A 22,794-nucleotide genomic window follows, 5' to 3' on the forward strand; every position below is an offset into this window, starting at 1 on the left:
GACTGACCTTCTCTAACACTCCACTGGCCTCATTAGCTCTGCATAAGACAGGCCTCACCTCTATCCAGGATGTTTTCTCCCCTTGTCTCATCAGTATTAAAACATGAAAGCATAAGAGTGAAAAGCACAATAGAAGGCTTTAGAATAGAAGAGTAGAAACACTAGTCAGAGAATTCAGGAGGAAGGAATCTCCTCACTGACCTACCTATCCAGAGCCAATCCACAGGCCTATCGTCTAACAGCAAGGGTAAATCAACATCTATCTTTTCTTGGCACATAAAACCCAGTAGATGGTAAGGGCTGAACACCCTAATCAGGAGGCCTGCACCATCCTCCGCAGTCCGACTGGCTCCATAGAAGGTGATGACACCACCAGGACTATCTTTTCCTAGTTACAGGAGGCCCTATATAGGCTGGCACATAAATGCCATATGGGCCTTGCTGTCTCCCTCACCTCCAGGTCACCAGCATCACACCAAGATATGCAGGCCAGTCTGATGGAAATAATTAGGAAGCAGGAGAGCAAGAATTCATCTTTAAGTGTTTTAGCTCCAAGGTCTGTGACTGCCATTAAACCAGGCCAAACAAATCTTATTTTTAGTGATGACTTTATTTATTATTCTGGAATGGGTACTGAACAAATCATATTTCTCCCTCTTTTATGCTGAAACACTCGATTATGTCATGAAGTCTTTTAATTCCTACTCCCAGTCTTCAGGTATTGGCATACTGAGGCTCTTAGCATCTTTGCTCATCCTCCTCTGATCTGACCACCTGCAGTTTCCTGATGTCCTTCCTAAAAGGATGGGCCTCAAATGGTACACCGTACACCAGGAATGCAATGACTTGGGCTGGGTCAGTACCTGGCTCCACTCCTATCTGCATTCTGTATTTCTGAGTTCTGAACCAGCCTTTTTGACAGCAGTTACATATTTACTCTTATTGTTTTATAAAATCTGAGCTGTTTTCATTTGTACAGTATTTAAGGCATGTGTTGCTTACCCTTATGCTTTTAAAACATTTTTTTTCTTCATGTCAATACATTTTTTACTCCAGCAGACACAATTACTTTGCTTAAAGGCTGGAACTATATCATGCATTTCTGTATTCCTAGCATTGTGCCCACTGAATATTAAAAAAAAATTATTAAATAACCATGTAACTGAATGACCCACAAGCATGAAGAGGCTCATTCTGGGGATTATTCATGATGTAAAGATGAAAATAATCAGGGTGTAATTGGAGGTTTCATTCACATGACCAGTGGGTGACGGTGTGCCTGCAGAGATGGGGAGCTGAAGGTGGAGCAGTGAACACTCAATAGCAGGAGAGCTAACAGGGAGATTTACACACCAATACAAAAGTGGAGAGAAAAATGATTGATGAATATGTCCATTTCTTTTAGGCAGTTCTTCCTGAGATCTGATATAGGTCAACTTCTTCTGCCCAGATAAATCAAACCCAACCTGCCCAAAGAAAATGCAGCAGACCTTCTTGGAAATTCAAATGCCATCGCCCGGAGGAAAACTTTTCCATTCAACAATTGTTATTTGCTCTGTATTCTTATACTATGTGGCCTGTGCTTTTGATAACTGCTCTTTTGTATTTCCTTGTTTACATTTTTTTGTATGGCCATCTACACAACTAGACTCAAAGATATTTGAGGGAGAAGTTATCCTACTAATTTATGTATCATCCAAAATTTAACTACTGAAGACTACCTTTCTTAATCTGTGCTTGTAAAAATCTTGGACTCATTAAAAAACACTCCCCAAATCTGTTCATTGTGTTAATTCTTTCCTGTAAGTGACTCTCCAGGATCCCCGGACATGAACATAATTCTTATAATTCCTATAATGATATCTTTAAAAGTAAAGAACTAGAGCAGCTCCAGGAAAGTCTCATGTTAAGCTGCCCATTTCTAGTAATGGGACCCGACAGAAAGTAGGCAGTGAAGACAGAATCAAACTGGGAAGTCCCAAGAGAAAGAATACCCCACTTTACAAATATCCATTAAGTTGCAATTCAATTAAAGCATCTGAAAGGAATTCATAAGTATCAGCAGACCCTGTAATTGCTTAATTAAGGATAGAAGCCTAGCAAACACAACCACAATAACAGCCTGATTCATTAGCACCTCTGTGATAGCAGAATGGGATTTCTCACTTAAACATACATTGGTTTTAATTGTGTAATTTAGTTAGGCACTGGTAATCAATGGGGACCCACAATTCCTGGGACCAGGAGGTGAGGAGGCTATTCCTGTTCACCTTCCCTTCCCTCCTCTCATTAGAAGTTTTTGGTCTATTGAAACAGGCAGTTGATATTCCAGTGAGGATTGGCTGGAGAAGAGATCTTAAAGGAAAAGAAGGAAAATAAGGAAATGAGGAACTTCATTCAAAGGCATTCAGGGTGAAAGGACACACAGGCAAAGCTTTAGTTCACCATGTACAAGCCCACTACCATTTATCAAATCCTAGACACTTAGAACCTTTCTCAGTGCCTCCCTTGTCATAATCCAGCTCCAGAAAGGGAGAAGGAGAGGCGGAGGCAGAGGGAGAGGGAGAGGAGAAGGGAGAAGGGTTGGGAGAGGGAGAGGAAGGGGGAGGGAAAGAAAAATGCTAAAAGGCAGGAAAACGGAAGTCTCATTTTCTTGTCTTATCTCATACGAATAGGTAACTGGTTAATTGTAAGTCACCTGCTGTGAACCACATGGGAACTCCCTGTCAAGTGGCTGCTGCCTTCTAGATGGTTTGTACTATGAGTTCCATGCAAGGTGACTGGCATCCATTTCCTGCCTGCCTCACCCTGTAATTCCTCAAACTTATGGCGGTACCACCTTTAACACTAAGGAAATGCAAACATGGCATGGTGGACTCACTCAGTGAGTTGGCAGAAGACTCCAAATATCTGATATAAGGCTCCTTAGATCACTTTGCACTGAAATCTCAAATTATTATTCTCTTCCAATTCAGGAGAAAAGTATTTGGTTTGCAGGCACCATGCCTTGATACCTGCTACGCTTATCCAACAGGGCTACTTCCTGAACTGTGCCTGCAGCATGACCCTGATACTTAAGATCTAATAAGGGAATTACAATAAGGACACTCAATATAAAGGTCATAGTAATAAGACAAACACTCCACACCCACTGGGGCTTTTAAGTAAAAACGTGAGGTCATGTGTCATGGTTCATGCCTACAATCCTAGCACTTTGGGAAACTAAGGCAAGAGGACTGCTTGAGGCCAGGAGCCTGAGACCAGCCTGGGCAACATAGTTGAGACCCTGTCTCTACAAAAAACAAACAATATTAGCCAGGTGTGGTGGCATGCACCTGTTGTCTCAGATACTCAGGATCTGAGGGAGGATTACTTGAGCCCAGGAGTTCAGGATTACAGTGAGCTATGATGGGGCCACTGCACTGTAGCCTGGGCAACAGAGTAAGACCCTGTCTCCAAAAAAAGGAAAAAAAGAAAAAGAAAGCAAAAAATAAAAGCATGAATTGAGAGCCAAATAGTTTCCAAATATGTGACTCAATCTCCCTCTAGGCAAAATACTAAAGTAAAATGGGACACACACGACTAGTGAAAATAAAAACTGCGTGAACCACTTTTGCTCTCATGGAAGGAAACGTGTGGGGCTCACTAAAGGCCAGATGAGGAAAAAGGATGCTTTTTAACAAATGCAGGCTGCCCAGGGATCCTGGCTTCCTTGCTAACTATGGACAAGAACTGACTGTGACTACCTCCGAGACTGAAATCAGCACGCCAAGGAGGCGGCCACAGCAGCAGGCAGAGAGACCTTGAACAGTCTCAGTTCTGATGCTGTAAGGTCACCTGCTCACCGACCAAGCCTAAGGCAGGTGCTTAAAGGACTAGAGGGCAAGAGCGTTCAGGAGGCACTGACCTGTTGGCTACAGCTGACTTCTCTAGCCCCACCTGCTATCCCATCTGACCAAGCGATCATTCTACATACAGGGGTGCAGGAACCGTGACAGAACGGCCAGCTGGCTTGGGCCAAATGCCACTCCCTATCAAGCTGTGGGGCCGTCTGCCTGAAAAAAGGCCACATAAAAATGGAAAGTGTCCACCCCACCTTGAAGTACAGAGGGCTCTCCAAAAGGCTGGGATTAATGAGAGCAGCACATAAGGGACTGCACCCAACAATTATCTTGGCATTCCCCTTGAGAATCACAACCCAAACTCCCTCCTTACTGCAAAGACATTTCCAGCAGAATGCCACGCTTACATAATGAAGAGTGCATACGGCAGATATTTGCAAAGCTCTAGCAGGACAATCGCTGCCCAGGTGAATAATCCTACAACATGAATAGCATGCCTATACTCACTTTCAGCTTTGTAGGTAGCTTTAAAAGACCAAGGGATCTTTCTCTCTCCAAGCCTACTCCCTCAACCCACATTCTCCATGCATCTCATCCCTTCTGTTTCTTCTAGATCACTGCTCCATTCATTATCCCTGTGCAACCTTTCCTGATTCCCTCTCTTCAGAATTCAGACCAGTGCTTCTCAACATTTCAAATCTTATGTTCCCCGGGATAATCTCTCACTCCATCTTTTTTATAACTTCATTTGTCAATATTTTGTTGAGTTTACATTCTAAAATTGATATTATGAAAACAATAGGTGTACTGAATAGCCTTTTCAGCTATCCATACCTTCTTGATTCTTGAATAAGAATTACAGTTCTAAAAGCACTCAAGATGCTGACCATGCTTGGAATGTTACCTTCACCCTTTGGCTTTTACTTTCTGCACTACTTTTCCATTCTCTGTTAGATATTAGGGAAGTGCAATCTGTACTTAATAAGTCTGTTTCTAACTTCCCACTTTTACTTCCCAGTCACCTGTAATCTACCTTTAATTGACTCAACTCTGATGAAATTGTACTGAGAGAGGTTACCTGTGACTTACTAGTAGATAAACAGCATAAAAGCACTTTCCAGTTTTTATATACTTGATGTTTTATGTAAACTCTGACACTGCTGATGTCTGGGAATTCTTTACTCCCTTGGCTTCCAGAAGAATGCTGTCTCGACTGTCTCACTGCTCAGTCCATATATGAACACTTAGCCCACTCCACGCAGGTTGGTGTCTTCCAGGGTGCTTACACTTTGTAAACCTGTCCTCTAGGCACTGTAACAGTTTTAATTACTGCCTCTATGCTGATGTCTGCCTGACCTGAGTCTAAACATTCTCATGGATATTCCAAAACCAAACCAACAACCTGTTCCTAAAACCTATTCTTACTCTTATGTTGCCCTTAATTGTGGACATCTCAATCTATCTGATTGCTCAAACCTAGGACACTTTCACTTTCTCCCCTCCACTCAACACCACCCCCTACTCCTGACCAAAAAGAAGCCAGGCATTCCCAGAATCTCATCAAGTCTACCTCCTACTTTTCCAAATCTCTTCAATTTTCTCCCCAGATTTCAGACCTCTACAACTCTGCCTCTTAATTGCTCTCCCAGACTCTTGCCCCTTATTTATTCCAATATATCCACAAAAATGAACTTTCTTAACCCAAGTCTGAGCATGCTTCCCCCTTGCTTAATAGCCTCTCCAGTGACTCTGAAGGTCCACTGCGTAATCTAAAATAGAAGGACTAGCTCGTGTCTGAGTTGTCAGCCTGACTCCACGCTCTACCCTCCTCACTCTTTATACTTCACCAGTAACAACGGTTACATGGTTGCCCAGATCTACGCAGATGTTCATACCTCTACAACTCTGTACACGCTGCTATCTCTAGCTAGAATGTGCATCTCCTTCTACTCCCCCTCCCCAACACAGTAAACTCTTATATGTACTTCAAAACACAGCTCAAGATACCAGCACCTAGGGAGGTGTTCTCTGATGTCCACCTAAAGAAATAATCATTCCCTTCTCAGTGCTACTTCTAGACCTTGTCCATAATTCTATTCTCTCATCTAGTACCCAACTTTACATTTTGTTTACATGTCTGTATTCCCTTGGGTGTTTCCTGAGACCTAGGACTGTGAATTACCTGTGTATTCTTTGGGATGGGGTTTTAGGACAATGCAGAGTTCCTTGCTCCAAAGTCTCAGAGGGAAAAGCCTTCCTTCCAGCAAGCTTAGTCAGAAGTAGACTGGCACAGCTCCTTTTCTTGACTTATTTCCAGTAACGGATAGGTCACAATTTCTATGACAGAGCCATAGCTATGTGCACACATGCTGCACAACCATGCCACTCCAAATTGAGGGGCAAGGTAAACTCTAGTTATAAAAACACTAACTCTTTGCAAGGGGAAGGAGCATATTTGTTGATGATCTGCTTTATAATGGGCTTGTTTTAGATTCAACTCATTAAACTCCAACAATCATGAGGCAGGAAGTTATAACTGATGTGTAAACTGAGGCTTGAAGAGGTAAATAACCTCGCTAAAGTCACCTGCTTACACACAGTAGAGCCATGATGCAAACTGAGATCTGCTTTCTCAAGACTTTTCCCTGTCCTGTATTCTTGCCAGGTTTCTGAAGAAACCAAAAGATGCATAATATAACAGCATACACTATGGCAGGAGAAAAATGTAAAAGGCTTATATTTTTATCACGTATTTGCTTCTGTGTAATCTATCTTTCACAATGTAAGTTAACTCAGGCAATGCCTTTTGAATTGCTAAGCTTAAAATAATGCCAAATACACACAGAAACTGGCTGATACAGAGTCGAGTGATCAGACTGCTTGTGTCTAAGCAACGTAAAACTAGAAGAATTCTGCAGGAAAACTCCAGCCAAATGGTCTGTGCTCTGAGCGGGCTCCATTCAGGTAGTTTAGAGTTTAAAAGACAGAACTTCAATGTTCTCTTTCCCTTGTACATTTGTGGCCAAGTTTCCCAGGAAGAATAATATGGTTTCTCTTTTTTACCTCTGGGATAAAGCTCTACATTGCCAAAACGATGCTTTTTTTTCTCAGCTGCAGAGCAGAGGATGAGTTGAAAATACACAGGCATACCTCAGAGATACTGCGGGTTCAGTTCCAGACCACTGCAATAAGTGAATATTGCTATAGAGCAAGTCACACAAATTTTTAGTTTTCCAGGGCATATAAAAGTGTGCACCCTATACTGTAGTTTAATAAAAGCACTTTATTGTTAAAAAATGCTAATGATCATCTGAGCCTTCAGTGAATCATAATCTTTTTGCTGTTGGAGGGTCTTGCTTCCATGTTCATGGCTGCTGACTGATCAGGGTGGTGCTTGCTGATGGAGGTGGTGGCTGTGGCAAAAAAACAATGAGGTTTGCTGCATCAACTGGCTCTTCCTTTCACAAAATATTTCTCTGTAGCATGGAATGCTGTTGGATAGCATTTCATTCACTTTAGAACTTCTTTCAAAATTAAAGTCCATTCTCTCAAACCCTGATGCTGCTTCATGAAGTTTACGTAATATTCTGAATCCTCTGTTGTCATTTCTACAATATTCACAGCATCTTTGCCAGGACCAGATTCCATTTCATGAAATAACTTTCTTTGCTCATTTATAAGAAGCAGCTCCTCATCTGTTCAAATTCTTTTCATGAGATTTCAGTAACTCAGTTTTATCCCCAGGCTCTACTACTAATTCTAGTTCTTTTGCTATTTCTATCATATCTGCAGCTACTTCCTCCATTGAAGTCTTGAACTCTTTGAAGTCAACCATGAGGCTTAGAATAACTTCCTTCAAATTTCTGTTTATGTTGGTTGCTGTTTCAACCTCCTCCCATGAATCACGAATGTTCTCAATGGCATTTAAAGTGGTGAATCCATTCCAGAAAGTTTTCAATTTGCTTCCCAGATCCATCAGAAAAATCACTAATTATGGCAGCTTTAGGCTTACAAAACATATTTCTTAAATAGCAAGGCTTGAAAATCAAAATTACTCCTTGATACATAGGCTGCAGAATGAATGCTGTGTTAGCAGGCATGTACAATCTTTGTGTACAACTCTTTCAGAGCTCTTGGGTGACCAGCTAGCTGCAGCACTGTGAATGAGCAGTAATATTTTGAAAAAAAATCTTTTTTTTTTTTTCCTGAGCAGTAGGTCTCAACAATGGGCTTAAAATATTCCATAAACCAGGCTGTCACCAGATGTGCTGTCATACAGGCTGCTTTGTTGTTCCTTTTACAGAGCACAGGCAGAGTAGATTCAGCATCATTCTTAGGGGCCTTAGGCTTTTTGGAATGGTCGATGAGCAATGGCTTTAACTTAAAAGTCACCAGCTGCATAAGGTCTTAACAACAGAGTCCACTTGTCTTTTGAAACTCAGAAGGCAGGCATTGACTTCTCTCTAGCTATCAAAATCCTGGATGGCACCTTCTTCCAGTAGAAGGCTGTTTCATCTACATTGAAAATCTGGTGTTTGGTGTAGCCACCTTCACCAGAGATCTTAGCTGGATCTCCTGGATAACTTGTTGCAGTTTCTACATCAGCACTTGCTGCTTCACCTTGTACTTTTATGTTATGAAGATGGCTTCTTTCCTTAAACCTCATGAACTAACCTCTAACAGCTTCACACTTTTCTTCTGCAGCTTCTTTACCTCTCAGTGTTCACAGAATTGAGGAGAGTCAAATCCAGAGGGCTTTCTCTGGATTAGACTTTGGCTTAAGGAAATATTGTGACTGGTTTGATCTTCTATCCAGAACACTAAAATGTTTCCGTATCAGCAATAAGACTGTTTCGATTTCTTTTCCATTTCTATTTTCTTTTCTATTTTGAGATAGGTTCTCATTATGCTGCCCAGGCTGATCTGTAACTCCTGGGCTCAGCCTACTGAGTAGTTGAGAGTACAAGCATGCACCACTGCACCCAACTTTGTCTGGTTTTCTTATCATTCAATGGGTGGAGCAGTCAGAACACATACAACATTTATCAATTAAGTTTACCATCTTATATGACTGTGGTTCATGATGACCCAAAACAGTTGAAATAGTACCATCAAAGATCACTGGTCACAGATCACCATAACAGATATAATAATAATAAAGTTTGATATAATAACGATAAAGTTTGAGATGTTGTGAAAATTACCAAATGTGACAGACACATGCTGCTGGAGAAATGGCACTGACATACTTGCTTAACATAGGGTTGCCGCAATCTATTTATTTATTTTTAATAGATATTTATTTAATATCTATTAAAAATGCAATATCTGAAGCGCAATAAAAAGAAGTGCAATAAACCCGGATATGACTGTGCCTCCAACTCTCCAGCAAAAGTTCACTACCAAGAAACGTCATGGGAATAGAAACCTTAGTAAAAAGGCACAAATGACTTCATAAAAGGACTCCCTCACACACTGCCACACAGCCCTTCAGTTTACCATAACTCACATTAGCAAAATAAAAGCACAGTCCTCCAATAAGGTATGAGTTTTTTTGCATCCCTTCTTTTGCACAGCTGCCCTGAGCTTGGTGTCACACTTCAATGAGTCCCTTCAGAAGGCCTGCAGAATGGTGCAATGATCAAGTTTATAAGAGTATGCACAAGAGCCACAATGAGAAGTGACAGCCAAGCAGCAGCAGTGAGCTCCATAGTCATGTGTTCAGGGAGTGATTTATCTCACATAACTCAATCCATTTAGTGGGGGCCTGAGGGAGACCCTTATCCAGACAAGAAACTACCTGTGCCTTCTAAGAAAAGGAGGCCAAGGTGATCTGGCAGGAGACAGCAAGCATGACTCCTGTTTCTCTTTTCCCATAACAAATTCTATTCAATAATTCAACGTAAGAAGTGCTGAGACAACAGGACAGTAACAAAAAAGGAAAGGTGGGGACCATGTGCATCTGGGGACCATGGCAGGACATATCTTTTGCAAGTGAATGAATGTTTGTGTGTGCAGGGGTGGCTGGGCGGAGTTGGGGTGGTGGTGGAAGTAAAATGACAGCTTTCCCTCAAAGACTGCAGTCTCTGTGAAGTACCAACTGGAAATAAATAATGATTATTTGCCAGCAGCAAAGAAATGAAGCAGTTTGTTCCTTGAATGCATAAATGTAAATTGCTCAAAGAGCACAGTTTATACATAGCCTTCTGGCTTGTGAAATATTAAGCTACCAGAAAAGATAGGGTAAGACGCACATTAAGTCAGCAAAGAAAGGAGCATCACTTGCCTTAGCACGTCAACCTCAGCACAACAAGAAATACTATTGATGTGGGAAGAGTGTGTGAAAGCAACATCATGGCTGGGGTTTCGTAAAGGACTGGGATCTTAATGGCATTTGAAAAGAATGAAACGGAGACAAACGGCACTGCCTGGGGAGGTACAGGGGAAGAGTGTCTCGGCTCCACTGAGGCCTCCCCACAACTAACATGGCATGGGTGGTCTGTTTCAAGTGGGTAATGAATGCTAACTCTGAGAATTCCGTCGTTGGTATTTTCCTAAGTCTGGAATTTCCTTCGCTTTAGCTCTATAAGGGCTGCGTGCTTTCAAGTTGCTCTACTCCTACATCCTGCGCTTGGTAGAAATGAGGAGCAGAAAGAGGGTGCAGTGCTGGGTCTGCAGTGACAGGAGGATCCGATCTAGAAACTGTGTTTGCATATCCCAACCAGAGAGGAAAAGCATACTGGTGGGCTCTAGGGCCTACCCAGAACACAGTGGGAAAGGAGGGTATGTGGCCTCCAGGGATGACTTCTGAGCTCAGAGTAACATGTAACACATAAGACTTACCTGCAAGCAAGAAGGTGATAAGGCAAGTTTCCTTTGGCAAATAGAGTTTGAGACGAGAACCACTGAAGACGTATTCCACCACAGCTTCAGAACGACCTGCCCGCTGAAGAAAAGGCAGGAACTGCTTTGCTTTTTGGGTATCCTGATGGAGAAAAGAGGAAAAGAGTAACTGGAAAGTAATGAAACCCAACATTTCTTTCTTTCTAGTCTAGGACAAAAAGTTTGGCGGGAAGCTAAGCAAATAACCCTATTTATAGACATTTCTGAAACCAAGACATAGACATGATACTCATGAGGCCTCAGTAGAAGAAATATAGTTAATCGACAGTTTCCAGAACATTCTCATTGACTTAAATACTCAGTTAAAAGGGTGCTTCGAAAATGAGACGTTCACACCAGAGTTCTCTGGGGCAAGAAGAGCTCATCTTCCTTTAACATAAAATTGAGGGGCCAGGCGCAGTGGCTCACGCCTGTAATCCCAGCACTTTGGGAGGCCAAGGCAGGTGGATCACCTGAGGTCAGGGGTTTGAAACCATCTTGGCCAACGTGGCAAAAGCCCGTCTCTACTAAAAATAGAAAAAAATTAGCCAGGCATGGTGGCACATGCCTGTAATCCCAGCTACTTGGGAGGCTGAATCAGGAGAATTGCTTGAACCTGGGAAGTGGAGGTTGCAGTGAGCCAAAATCGCGCCATGTGCACTCCAGTCTGGGCAACAAGAGCGAAACTCCGTCTCGGAAAAAAAAAAAAAAAAAAAGAAAAAAGAGGTAAGAAGACCAGTACTAACCTTCTATTATTTAACCTTTAATATTCATCCCCCCCAAAAAAAAAAAAAAGTGACGCCTAGGCTATGTCACATAGTCCCTATAACCCTGTGCCAGGAAGCCAAAAGTAGTTTATCTTTAAATAGGTTATGTAAGATTCAGAGCTCACAGTTTCTTAACCTTGAGAAGAGGCCAGCCTTCTCCAGGCACTAGTATAGCAACTCCTGCTCTATGTTCATTTTGGGGATGAGATGATACCTGGGGCCTACTGTTCCTACCCAGGGAAATCTCGAACAGCAGGGTGTGGTCAATTCAGACAAATACCACTTCATGTCAGCATGAATCATTATAGAAATAACAAAAACACATAAAACGGAATAGCAGCTTAAAAACTTTTTTTCGTGCATCAACACAAAGTCTGTGCGTTCTATCCTCCAGAGAGCCAAATCATGGACATTTCGACTCTCAGAACTCTCAGCCACAGAGAAGCGAAGGGCCTTCAAATTCTTTCAGTCTCTCAAGCTAATTAAACAGATAATAGAGTAAGCAAGCATCAAAATATCACATCGCATATGCTGGGGAAACAGTCACTGGATTTTAGAGTTTTAGGTTTTCAGCCCAGCCAGCAGAACTGAAAACTCCCTCTGAGGACACCAAGTTCTGCAAACTTTCCTGACTTCTGTGACACAAGCAGTCTGCACCCAGCCAAGTTCTTCCTTTCTGACTCTTCTAGCAACAGAGCTATTTTATTTAAATTAATGCACATTAGATAATGAAAACATAACAAGCCATCAAGTATTTCAGAGCAGCCAAAGGGGCTCCTCTCATTCAGAAGCAGTGAGGTAGGCTGGGATGAAAACAATATTTATAGTAACTAAGATTCATGCTTCCCATCAAATAGATTCCTAGAGAAAAAGACAGCGATCCATTCTCAGTGTCTCTAACAGTACAGTGGTAAAAGGCAAGGTAACCATGAGCTTTAGTGGGTTGGAAACTTCCCCACTGAACACTTAAGCAACACATTCTCCTACACATATACAGCATGAAAAATGCTTGTCTGGCAGCTGGCTGAAGTCCAGAACAGTCAAGCAAGATAAATGCTCCATGAGAAAGAAAGCACTACTTGATTAAAATCCTTGTGCCATACTAGTCTAAATCTGGGACATTATTCATGAGCTGAACCAGTAAGTCAACAATAATTATCAAATTGATTATTGCAAATCATGAGGCAACCTAACATCTCGGAAGAGAAGGCCTTTTTCCTCAAGATCAGAGCAAACTATATTTTTCAGAAATAGACTGCTGCTCATCACTGTCCTTTGGATGTAGTTATCTGGAAAAAATGCTTATAGGAATAACAACGGCACACACACAGGCATGCCTTTCATGTTTGAACTAACGAGGAGGTTGCAGCACACTCTCTTCTTTTTTTGCTAAACTCTTACCTACTTTATAAAGAGAGAAATCTACTCAGACTGAGAATAATCAAGGAGCCTCAAAGGGACCTTAGTGCTACCCATGTCATAAAAATCAACACATGTTCCTGACTCCTCCCAAGTCTCAATGCACAACTCAATAGCTCTAGTCCAGAAATGACACATGGGAAGATAATCAAGAGGATGACATGTCATTGATTATGGCAAAGATCAGAAGTGAAAGCCAACTATGAAAATCAGGCTGGGCGCAGTGGCTCACGCCTGTAATCCCAGCACTTTGGGAGGCCGAGGCAGGCGGATCACAAGGTCAGGAGATCGAGACTATCCTGGCTAACATGGTGAAATCCCGCCTCTACTAAAAATACCAAAAAAAAAAAAAAAAAAAAAGAAAGAAAGAAAAAATAGCCAGGAGTGGCCGACGCCTGTAGTCCCAGCTACTTGGGAGGCTGAGGCAGGAGAAAGGCATGAACCCGGGAGGCAGACTTGCAGTGAGCCAAGATCATGCCACTGCACTCCAGCCTGGGCAACAGAGCGAGACTCCGTCAAAAAAAAAAAAAAAATCATCCAAGCTGACAGAATATTAAGTTCTTATAAAGTCTATTAAATTGATTACAAGAACCCACAGATGTTGGCGCTTTCAAATCTCAGTCACAGCCACACAAAGGTGTGTGTCTTTCCTTGTCATCTTAAGCACTTTTTTGCTTGGCATGTTCCTTTTCAATACAAGCATTCTTGAAATCTTTAATATTTGTTTCAGTGGCTCAAATGAAAAACACTAGTTAGGAAGACTGGCAAGTTTCCTCAGGTGATACAGCTGTAAATCCTCCCTGGTAATTTAGTTATGGAAATTATTTATTTTAGAAATTCTGATTATACCATTATAAAATTGACTGAATTGCGTTAAGTAATTTGCCTTCCAAAGAGAGAGTGCAAGTAGCAATGTGCTTCAGTCTCTTAGACACATTTCCAGAGTTAATAAGAGCCAGGGAGACAGAGATTTTCTCTCTAGAGAAGAGAAGAGAAGAGAAGAGAAGAGAAGAGAAGAGAAGAGAAGAGAAGAGAAGAGAAGAGAAGAGAAGAGAAGAGAAGAGAAGAGAAGAGAAGAGAAGAGAAGAGAAGAGAAGAGAAGAGAAAAAAGAAAAGAAAACCTGGCCGGGCACGATGGCTCACGGCTGTAATCCCAGCACTTTGGGAAGCAGAGGCAGGCAGATCATGAGAGATCAGGAGTTCGCGACCAGCCTGGCCAACATGGGAAACCCTAAAAATACAAAAATTAGTCAGGTGTAGCAGGGTGTGCCTGTAATCCCAGCTACTTGGGAGGCTGAGGCAGGAGAATCATTTGAACCTGGGACGCGGAGGTTGCAGTGAGCCCAATCATACCATTGCACTCGAGCCTGGGTGACAAGAGTGAAACTCCATCTCAAAACAAAAAACAAAAAACCACCCAAAACCATATACATAAATAAAGGTTAAAGACCTTAGATTTAAAGAGATAACTACAGGACTTGCTACACAGAATGCTCACTTCAAGGCAATATCAAATATTTCTGCTTATATATCTATATGCTAAGGCTTTCACTCTCAGTTTTCATTGCTATTGCTTACTTACATAAGGTCTGGGATTCTATTTGCCAGTTTTCTGCCACTACATTGGCTCATAGCTTTGCGAATTCAAGTAAATAAATTAGCTGTGGTTTTTTGTTATCGACACCAATATTCTCCTCCACTGGTGTAAATAATCAGGAAGCAACTGGATTTCTGACAAGAGAAGTCTTCTTTTGTTGTTGTACTGGTAGTTTTCACATTACCTGTGCTCTACAACAAACTACACATAAGTATTTTCCTGTACTCTTAGAAAAGCTAATTTAAGATTGCATTAGCTACATTTAACCTGCTATTGTGGATGGCATCTCTTTAAGGAATGTTTCTGCCTCCTCAATGCACCTTGAAATTGAGAAAGTAATGATGCAACAAATGTGCCTGGGGTGACTTCATTTCAAAGGATGTTAATATCTATATCTCAAACTTAGAGGAATAGGGTTCTGAACGACCCTCCAGAATGGCAGGATGATCCTTAGAGAGAAGCAGAGAAGCAAAGGTTATAAAAACACCTTATTTATAAATTCTCACTCTGCCCTGACTTCTGGCTGGTCAGGCCAAATCTCTTCGAAATGTGGGTACATCTATTTATGGCTATAAGACATCCCCTTCAGCAGTTAGATTGGAACTTATCTCCACAAAGTACCTTGCTGTGTATACAAACACATGTTTAAAATAATTTAGTATGATGAATTCCCAGGCTTGGGAGAATGGGAGATTCGGTGGATAGGTGGGAGAGCAGAGGAAGCAGAATCCTTGTACAGCCGGCACAGGATAGAAGTGTCTGAAAGACCACCACCCCAGACAGCCAGGTCACCTGCTTCCTAGAGGAGCTGAACTACAGAAATCACAATTCTGTGAATTCTGGAACAGAGTTTAGGCTGTCGGTGTGCACTAGATGTATGCAAAGTGATTCCCATGATTTCTCCAACGAAAGTCCCCAAATAGTAGGCATGAAACTAGAAAGGGCTGGTGAGAGGTAAACATAACAGCACACCGAACAGCATGGGAAAATGGGAATAGACTAAACCTATTAGTTAACAATTAACCACTCAGGATTGTCATGTGCAAGGCTCAAATGGGAATTGTTAATAATGAAGATCACGAATTAGTTCTCATCATCACAATCACTCTTTGATTAACATCACAGGAAAATGAACTAAAAACAAATACATGCAGAACTTATTATGTTACTGGGGAAGCATATTCTACCAGCACTTGAGAAACAGCTAGAAAGAAGTCCATCAACCCTGACGGGCCTTCCTGGAGGTGCAAGCATATGCTCTACTGCCCATCCCAGGATGTTTCTTCCTATGAAGCTCTCTGTACTGCTTGGTCCCACCAGGGATGACCTGAGGGTAAAGGACTCCAGGGCACAATGCTGTTTGGGTCTAACCAATCTTAACTCTAAAGTAGCAAAATCCTTGTGAACAAGAGGACAGACACAGGAAAAAAAAAAGAGTGTGGAGATCAGAACGAATGGTTAAGGATAGTGAAGCAAATGTGCTCTCTCATTTTAAGATGTATGGTGATCATTCACTGCCATAGTTATCTATGTTTTTCAGGGTTGTGCAGACCAGGAGAATTACTTTTGTGGCTATGTGGAAGACAAATCACAACTACAACTCCTGTCAGCAAGGCAAAACCATCACCTATCGCTCCACACTCTTACTACTTTCCACATCTTGGGCCCTGTGGCCCCAAGTGCCATTTTAATTCACAGAATGAGTTTATGATTCGATGAAGAGCCAGTTGTACCAGTTGTACAGCGTGATCATCTCTTGAAATACACGGAACCCTGCGAGGGGAGGATTCTCTGTGAATGCCCTTGAGCTCCTGTGTCACCACAAAGCACTTGCAAATTGGAAACTGTTCTTCCCTGGCTGCTCATCAATACTTTGTGGTGAGATGTGTACTAGAGAGACCAGGGAGGGCGTAAACTTCAGTGAGCTGCAAGTTTAACAGGAATGAAGTGAACATAGAGGAGAACACTGACAAAAACAAACCCCCAAACAAAAAAATTACAACAGGAAAAAAAAGGTGCTAAAACTAGGCCATCAATTATCTTTCAATAATTGGGTAGCATGGCACATGCCTATAATCCTAGCGCTTTGAGAGGCAGAGGTGGGAGTATCACATGAGGCTAGGAGTTCAAGACCCCATCTCTACAAAAAATTTGAAAATTAGTCAAGCACGGTGGCACGGGCCTGTAGTCCCAGTTGCTTGGGAGGCTAAGGCAAGAGGACTGCTTCAGCCCAGGAGCTTGAGGCTGCAGTGAGCTATAATCATGCCACAACACTCTAGCCTGGGTGACAGATTGAGACCTTGTCTCTTAAAAAATTAAAAATCAGATTCTCACACTGTTTACTTGGTTGGTAAAGCACCTCACTCAGGCCTGCAGCATGTTGAACATAGGAGAAACCACAGCCCAGGCTGTGAGCTTGAGTTCTGGGAGCATGAATCAAGAGGACATTTGGACGTTTGTAGGAGCATTAAGCAGGAAGAAAGCCCTGAGCTTAGGATGTGTCATTCTAATTGGTGATGCCCTCAACAGAGTATTATAATTATTAAAAGAAATGTCCTGGCTAAGCAAATTTTCCATAGGGGGCAGGAATGGTATGCTTGCCCAAATGGAGAAGGAAGCCACAGGGCAAAGTAGTGCAAGGGTAGCACTCCAACGTGTGGAAGAAAACCATCACTCTCCAATCAGACTTGCAAGGAACTGAATCACCTACGAGTTTAAGGAGCCCTAAGAAAGTCAGACATCTACAAATATTTTTATTAGGTTGGTCCTACCCACCATTTATTTTTTCCTTTCCACAGTGTACAATTCTGAGAAATGAAACCAGAACTTGGCAAATACTCAGGAACAGAAGACACATCTCTATGTTTAGAATGAAAATATGCAAAGCACCATTCGGACAATCACTGCAGTCCACTAAAATAAAGTGAAATCCTGTTAGAGGAACAGATTAGGGACCCTCAGAAAATGGTCTGGGCCAGGCATGGTGGCCTCATGCCTGTAATGTTTTGCCTGAGGCAAAAACATTGCTTGAGCCGGGGAGTTTTAGACCAGCCTGGCCATCATCATGGGACCTTGCCTCACAAAAAGAAAGAAAGAAAGAAAGAAAAAAAATCAGCTGGGCTTGGTGGTGCACATCTGCAGTCTTATGTACTCAGGAGGCTGATGTGGGAGGATAGCTTAAGCCTTGGAGGTAGAGGTTGCAGTGAGCAGTGATGGCACACCACTGCACTCCCAGCCTGGATGACAGAGTAAGACCTTGTCTCATTCTTTAAAAAAACAAAGCAAGGCAAAGCAAAGATAATGGCCTGGATGTTATATATAATCACTAAAACTGGAAATAACCTAAATATCCCTCAACTGGGTATAAATTTTAGTACACCACACAATGGAATACTACTCTACACTAAAAAAGACATGGGCAACAACATGTATGAATCTCAAATACATGATTACATTTGTATGACATTTTGACAAAGGTTAAACTATAGTTAAACAGAACAACACGAGTGGTTGCCAGGGACTAGAAGTTGACTCTAAAAGGAATGGAGGAATTGGGACGATGGAACAGTTCTACTATCTTGACTGTGGTGATGATTTCATAAATACATGTTTCTCAAAATGCACATTTGCCAAAACTCACAGAATTATATGCTAAAAATGAGAACATTTTACTGTATATAAATTATACCTTTAAGAATATACACCAACACAATAAAAACAACCTGCACAGGAAGAATATACAATATTTTAATTTTTAACTCAAGAAAACTTATGCTGTAATTAATCTGCAAGTAGTTTGGAGAGAATAGCAAATTCAAAATTAACCATCCAGTCATTGTGTTTTAAATCAACTACTTTGATCACTACTTTGAATACTAGTGTATTAAAGTACTTAAAACATTTTAACAAGAAAATGGTTTAGATGAGAAAGCAAGGGGTTAGAAAAGCACAGAAAAAAAAGTCTCATTGGTTCCCCAAAAGCAGCATAAGAAAGTCTAAACTTTTAGCAATAGCTAAAAGAAAGCATCAGATGGAGCATGAGGCCATCTACATGGGCCATAAAGAGGACATATTTTGTTCAAATAAAGAAAAAAGTTCTACTAAGTACATATGCCTACTGACATTTCTTTTCTACCTTGAAATAAAATCATGTGATACAGCTTAATGTGAATAAAGTAATACCCAATTCTCAATCAAATAAAAATTCTATACAAGCTCAGAGATTGTTCTCTTATTGAATGACTTTCTGTTTCCCAAATTTAACCATATGAAATTATGCTGTGAGAACCATTCAGTTTAACCTTTAGAAATGAAGTCATTGCCTTTTAGTGGTAAAAATCTGCATTTTATCATCAACAGGAAATACAATGCCCTTGGCTTATTCTAGAGAATCTTTTTTTTTTTTTTTCAAGATAAGTTAGGCATAGAAAGTGCAGATGATGGTGTATCTGTGCCTCAAGTACAAAGGGCAGAAATAAGAATATATTTAGTCAGGATAAAGTATCAAGCACATAAGCTTGCTTTCTTCCTGTCTTCAATGTTCTTTCTCTAACTTGGCTGAGAGGCAGCTATCAAGGCAGTGCCAAAGGTGCCAGGTGATGAGGGCTGCCAACCCACAGAACTATCTGAAAGGTATGGCTCATAATTCTTGCTGTACAGAAAAGTTTCCATGAATAAATCTGTCTCCCTACCTCATCTCAAACTGTCCCTTTTCCCCATTTTTCCATATTCTAACTTCTCAACACACTAGTCTTACAATTTTTTGTTAACTCAATACTCAGTGTTCATAATATCATGACTTTGTAAACGATAGCCCTCCAGTTAGAGAGCTTCCTCCCAAGGGTTCTTCCATCCTCCTGCTGACCTCTGCAGGGTGGCTTGCTAGGATTCCCCTTGGCCAAGACTGGCAATTCTTTTCACAACCTTTCCCAGGTTGCTTCCTAGATCCATGCCTTCCGCTTTATTGGTTTGTTTCCCTTCGTTTTTGTTAAACAAACAAACAAACAAACAACTACAAACTATTTCATAGAGAAAATGTCTTATCTCTCTGAGGTCAAGTAAGTAAATATACCATTGATTTTGTAGTTTTATTCGGAGAAAAACTATCCTACTCTTGAATATGTTGAATCAACAGATAAACTTCTTCCATTATTCATCAGTATAGTAATGTACTATATTTTTGAAATGACTGAATGCTTTAGTAATGACGTGAAGAAAATTTATTTTAGTATGCAACTTAATTGTATCTACTCAAACACAGGAATAAGAGAGAGTGGTTCAGACATACCAATTTGTAAGAAGAAAATGTTTATAGGAGAGTTTAACACACTGGGAGGTATACCTTCCAATTATTTTCAGCTAAAATATTCTACAAAAGCAGGTACTTTACTCAAATTACAACCATCCAATTTATATCAAATACACCATTAAATTGTAATGGTTAAAAGTAGCATTTCTACTTTGAACTGGTAAAAATAAACACAGAAAAAGGCCATTTAGACTTTTAACAATTCTAGAGTTACTATTCTAAGAATTAAATGATAATGAATTTTTATAGGAAGACTACAATAAACATCTTACACATTTTCAGAATTGACACATGAGACTGGGCTAAAAACATAGCTTATGCATGGTATGTGGCACTGAGAATACGAAATAAAGCAAATCAACCACCATCTACAACTGTGCACATCAATTACAAGGCTAGGAGTAAAAAATAACAGGTTTAAAATACTATTTTTTTCTTTAACAATTTTGGATCAATTTTTGTCACTTCCAAAGTCTCTATAGGCAAGAGGTAAGAACTTATTATAGAACCAGAAAATGGCTTGAGAGATAATTAAAATAAAATGTGCAGAGTAAAGAATTTAAAAGACATCTGATGAGGCGCAAGTCTTCATTTCATGGGCAAATCAAGAACTTGGGCCAAGGAAATTGATGTCACACTTAACTGTGCCCCACCCAAGACAAGAATGCAACTTCAGAAAATAACAGAGAAAAAAAAAAGTCAGCAAGTAACTTATAATATAAAAATTATCTTAAAATCAAAATAAATGTTAGGAAAGGCTAAATGGCTAAAACACTTTTAATACTTTCTAAAAGTATTATGAACACTCATTTTTGCCTGCAGACACACCAGTATAGGTTCAATAAACCTTAAGTGAAAGTTTTATTTTTATGTCTAATTAATCTTTTAAAGCCTTACATTTTTAAAGCATTAATAAAAATAGATAATTATACAATTCAGGAGAGAAAGTTCTAGTTTTTTTTTTTTTAACATGGAGAAAAAAATGGCAACAATTATGACAGAAATTTATTACTAATTAAAACAGAAGGTGGTCAATGTTTTGAAGAACAACAAATGCATCCAATTAAAAACCCAATCATTTTACTCACTAAAGATTTATAGGATGATGTTGTTAAAAAATATATGCTATTCTTTGGCCTAGGTTTCTACTTTATGGACATGTTCTGAGAAAATAATTATAGACTATGATTTATCTAAAGGAACAAATGTTTATGAGAGGAAAAAACAATAAAACAACTCCAATATCCAACAATAGAAGGCTGATTAAATCAATTCTAGTAGAACAATTTACAGCATTCATTCATCCAACAATATCTACTAAGTACCTACTTGGTGCCAGATACTCTTCTAGCACCTGACTGTATAAGTTAAGAATAACACAGCAAGGCTTCCCATCCTGAAAAGAGCTTATAATACTTAAAAGAAAAAGAAATAAATAAGGAAACCCACATTCTGGTGAATAGAAGAGTTAGTAGTACAGATAATTTCTATTATTTTCACTCACATTTGATGCATTTAAAAACAGAAACTTTGATAGAAAATTTGAATGAAGAAAAATATGCCTAAGGTTTTGTTTATAAAAGAAAAAAGTCATCTGGGGGCGGTGGCTTACGCCTGCAATCCCAGCACTTTGGGAGGCGGAGGCGAGCGGATGACTTGAGGTCAGGAGTTCGAGACCAGCCTGGCCAATATGGTGAAATCCCGTCTCAACTGAAAAAAAAAATACAAAAATTAGCCGAGTATGGTGGCAGGCACCTATAATTCCACCTTCTTGGGAGACATGAGAATCACTTGAACCTGGGGGAGGCAGAGGCTGCAGTGAGCTGGGATTGTGCCATTGCACTCCAGCCTGGGCTACAAAGTGAGACTCTGTCTAAAAAATAAAAAATAAAAAAAGAAAAAGAAAAAAATCTATTAACATTCAAGTCTGATTAAGCTTTGCCTAGATAAACTTCTACATTATTAAAGGTCAGATAACTAATTGTCCCTTTAGTCTGTAAGTGTCAGCATTCAACATTCACTGCAGTGAATTAGTTCTTATAATTAATTGTTCTATATATTTTGAAACAAATAAACATTATTGATGCTATAATAAAGTCTGTATACTGATGTGGAAACAGCTTGACCTGAAGCTGCATGTGAAATCTGCTCTATGATTCCATCAAAAACAGATTGAAGCACAGTGTTTTATGGTACTAATGACACCAAACTAAGTAGTCTTTTTCTAAGGACTAAGAGTTTAATGTGGCTGAGTGCAGTGGCTCACACCTGTGTTCCCAGCACTTTGGGAGGCCCAGGTGGGAGAATCACTTGATTCAGGAGTTACAAATCAGCTCTGGCAACAAAGCAGCAGATCCTATCAGCAGAGGATAGAGATCCTAACTCTACAAAAAAATTTGTAAAAATTAGCCGGGTGTGGTAGCGTGCATGAAGTCACAGCTACCCGTGTAAAAAGAGTGTGGACAATGGGTAGAAAACAAACAAAAACCATACATTAATATGATGTGAGAATAAAAATTTGTTCCTAGTAAGGACAGCAACTTGTAAAAAAGCCCAACAGCCAGGATCAGAAATAGATTTAATAAAGCATACCCATGCATGCATAAAAATATGTGAAACCACGCTTAAACAATAATGAAACTACTTTTACAGAATGATACTTTTAAAGTAGTTGGAAACGTAGTTAGTGTTTTAGGTGTATTTGGGAATTCTAATTTTTCTTAAAGAAAATACAGAATTAATCTTACCCCACCCAGCAGCTTTACAATTTTGTTATGATGTAACCACACGTGGATATTGTATTGGGGTTCTAGAATTGAGACTCTAAGGATCTTGTCTATCAGTGGAAAATGATGTACCACAGAGTGCATGAGTGATGGCAGAGAATTGAGATAGCTTTGGTGAAGATAACAGAAGTTAGTTTGTTCAGTTAAGGATCTCACAACATTGTCATTTCTTTCTCCACCAGTACACACGTGC

General features: G+C 40.3%; 1 protein-coding gene across 1 annotated transcript in view; it reads right to left on the bottom strand.

Annotated features, from left to right (window-relative positions):
• SND1 (staphylococcal nuclease and tudor domain containing 1) overlaps positions 1-22,794 on the bottom strand; it is a 438,972-nt gene that overhangs the window by 150,507 nt on the left and 265,671 nt on the right. The window contains exon 15 of the mRNA XM_050782556.1: positions 10,686-10,827. Coding sequence (XP_050638513.1) covers positions 10,686-10,827 — 142 coding nt within the window. The remainder of the gene's footprint in view (positions 1-10,685; positions 10,828-22,794) is intronic.

This window comes from Macaca thibetana, chromosome 3, assembly GCF_024542745.1.
Source record: "Macaca thibetana thibetana isolate TM-01 chromosome 3, ASM2454274v1, whole genome shotgun sequence".
Lineage (NCBI taxonomy): Eukaryota > Metazoa > Chordata > Mammalia > Primates > Cercopithecidae > Macaca > Macaca thibetana.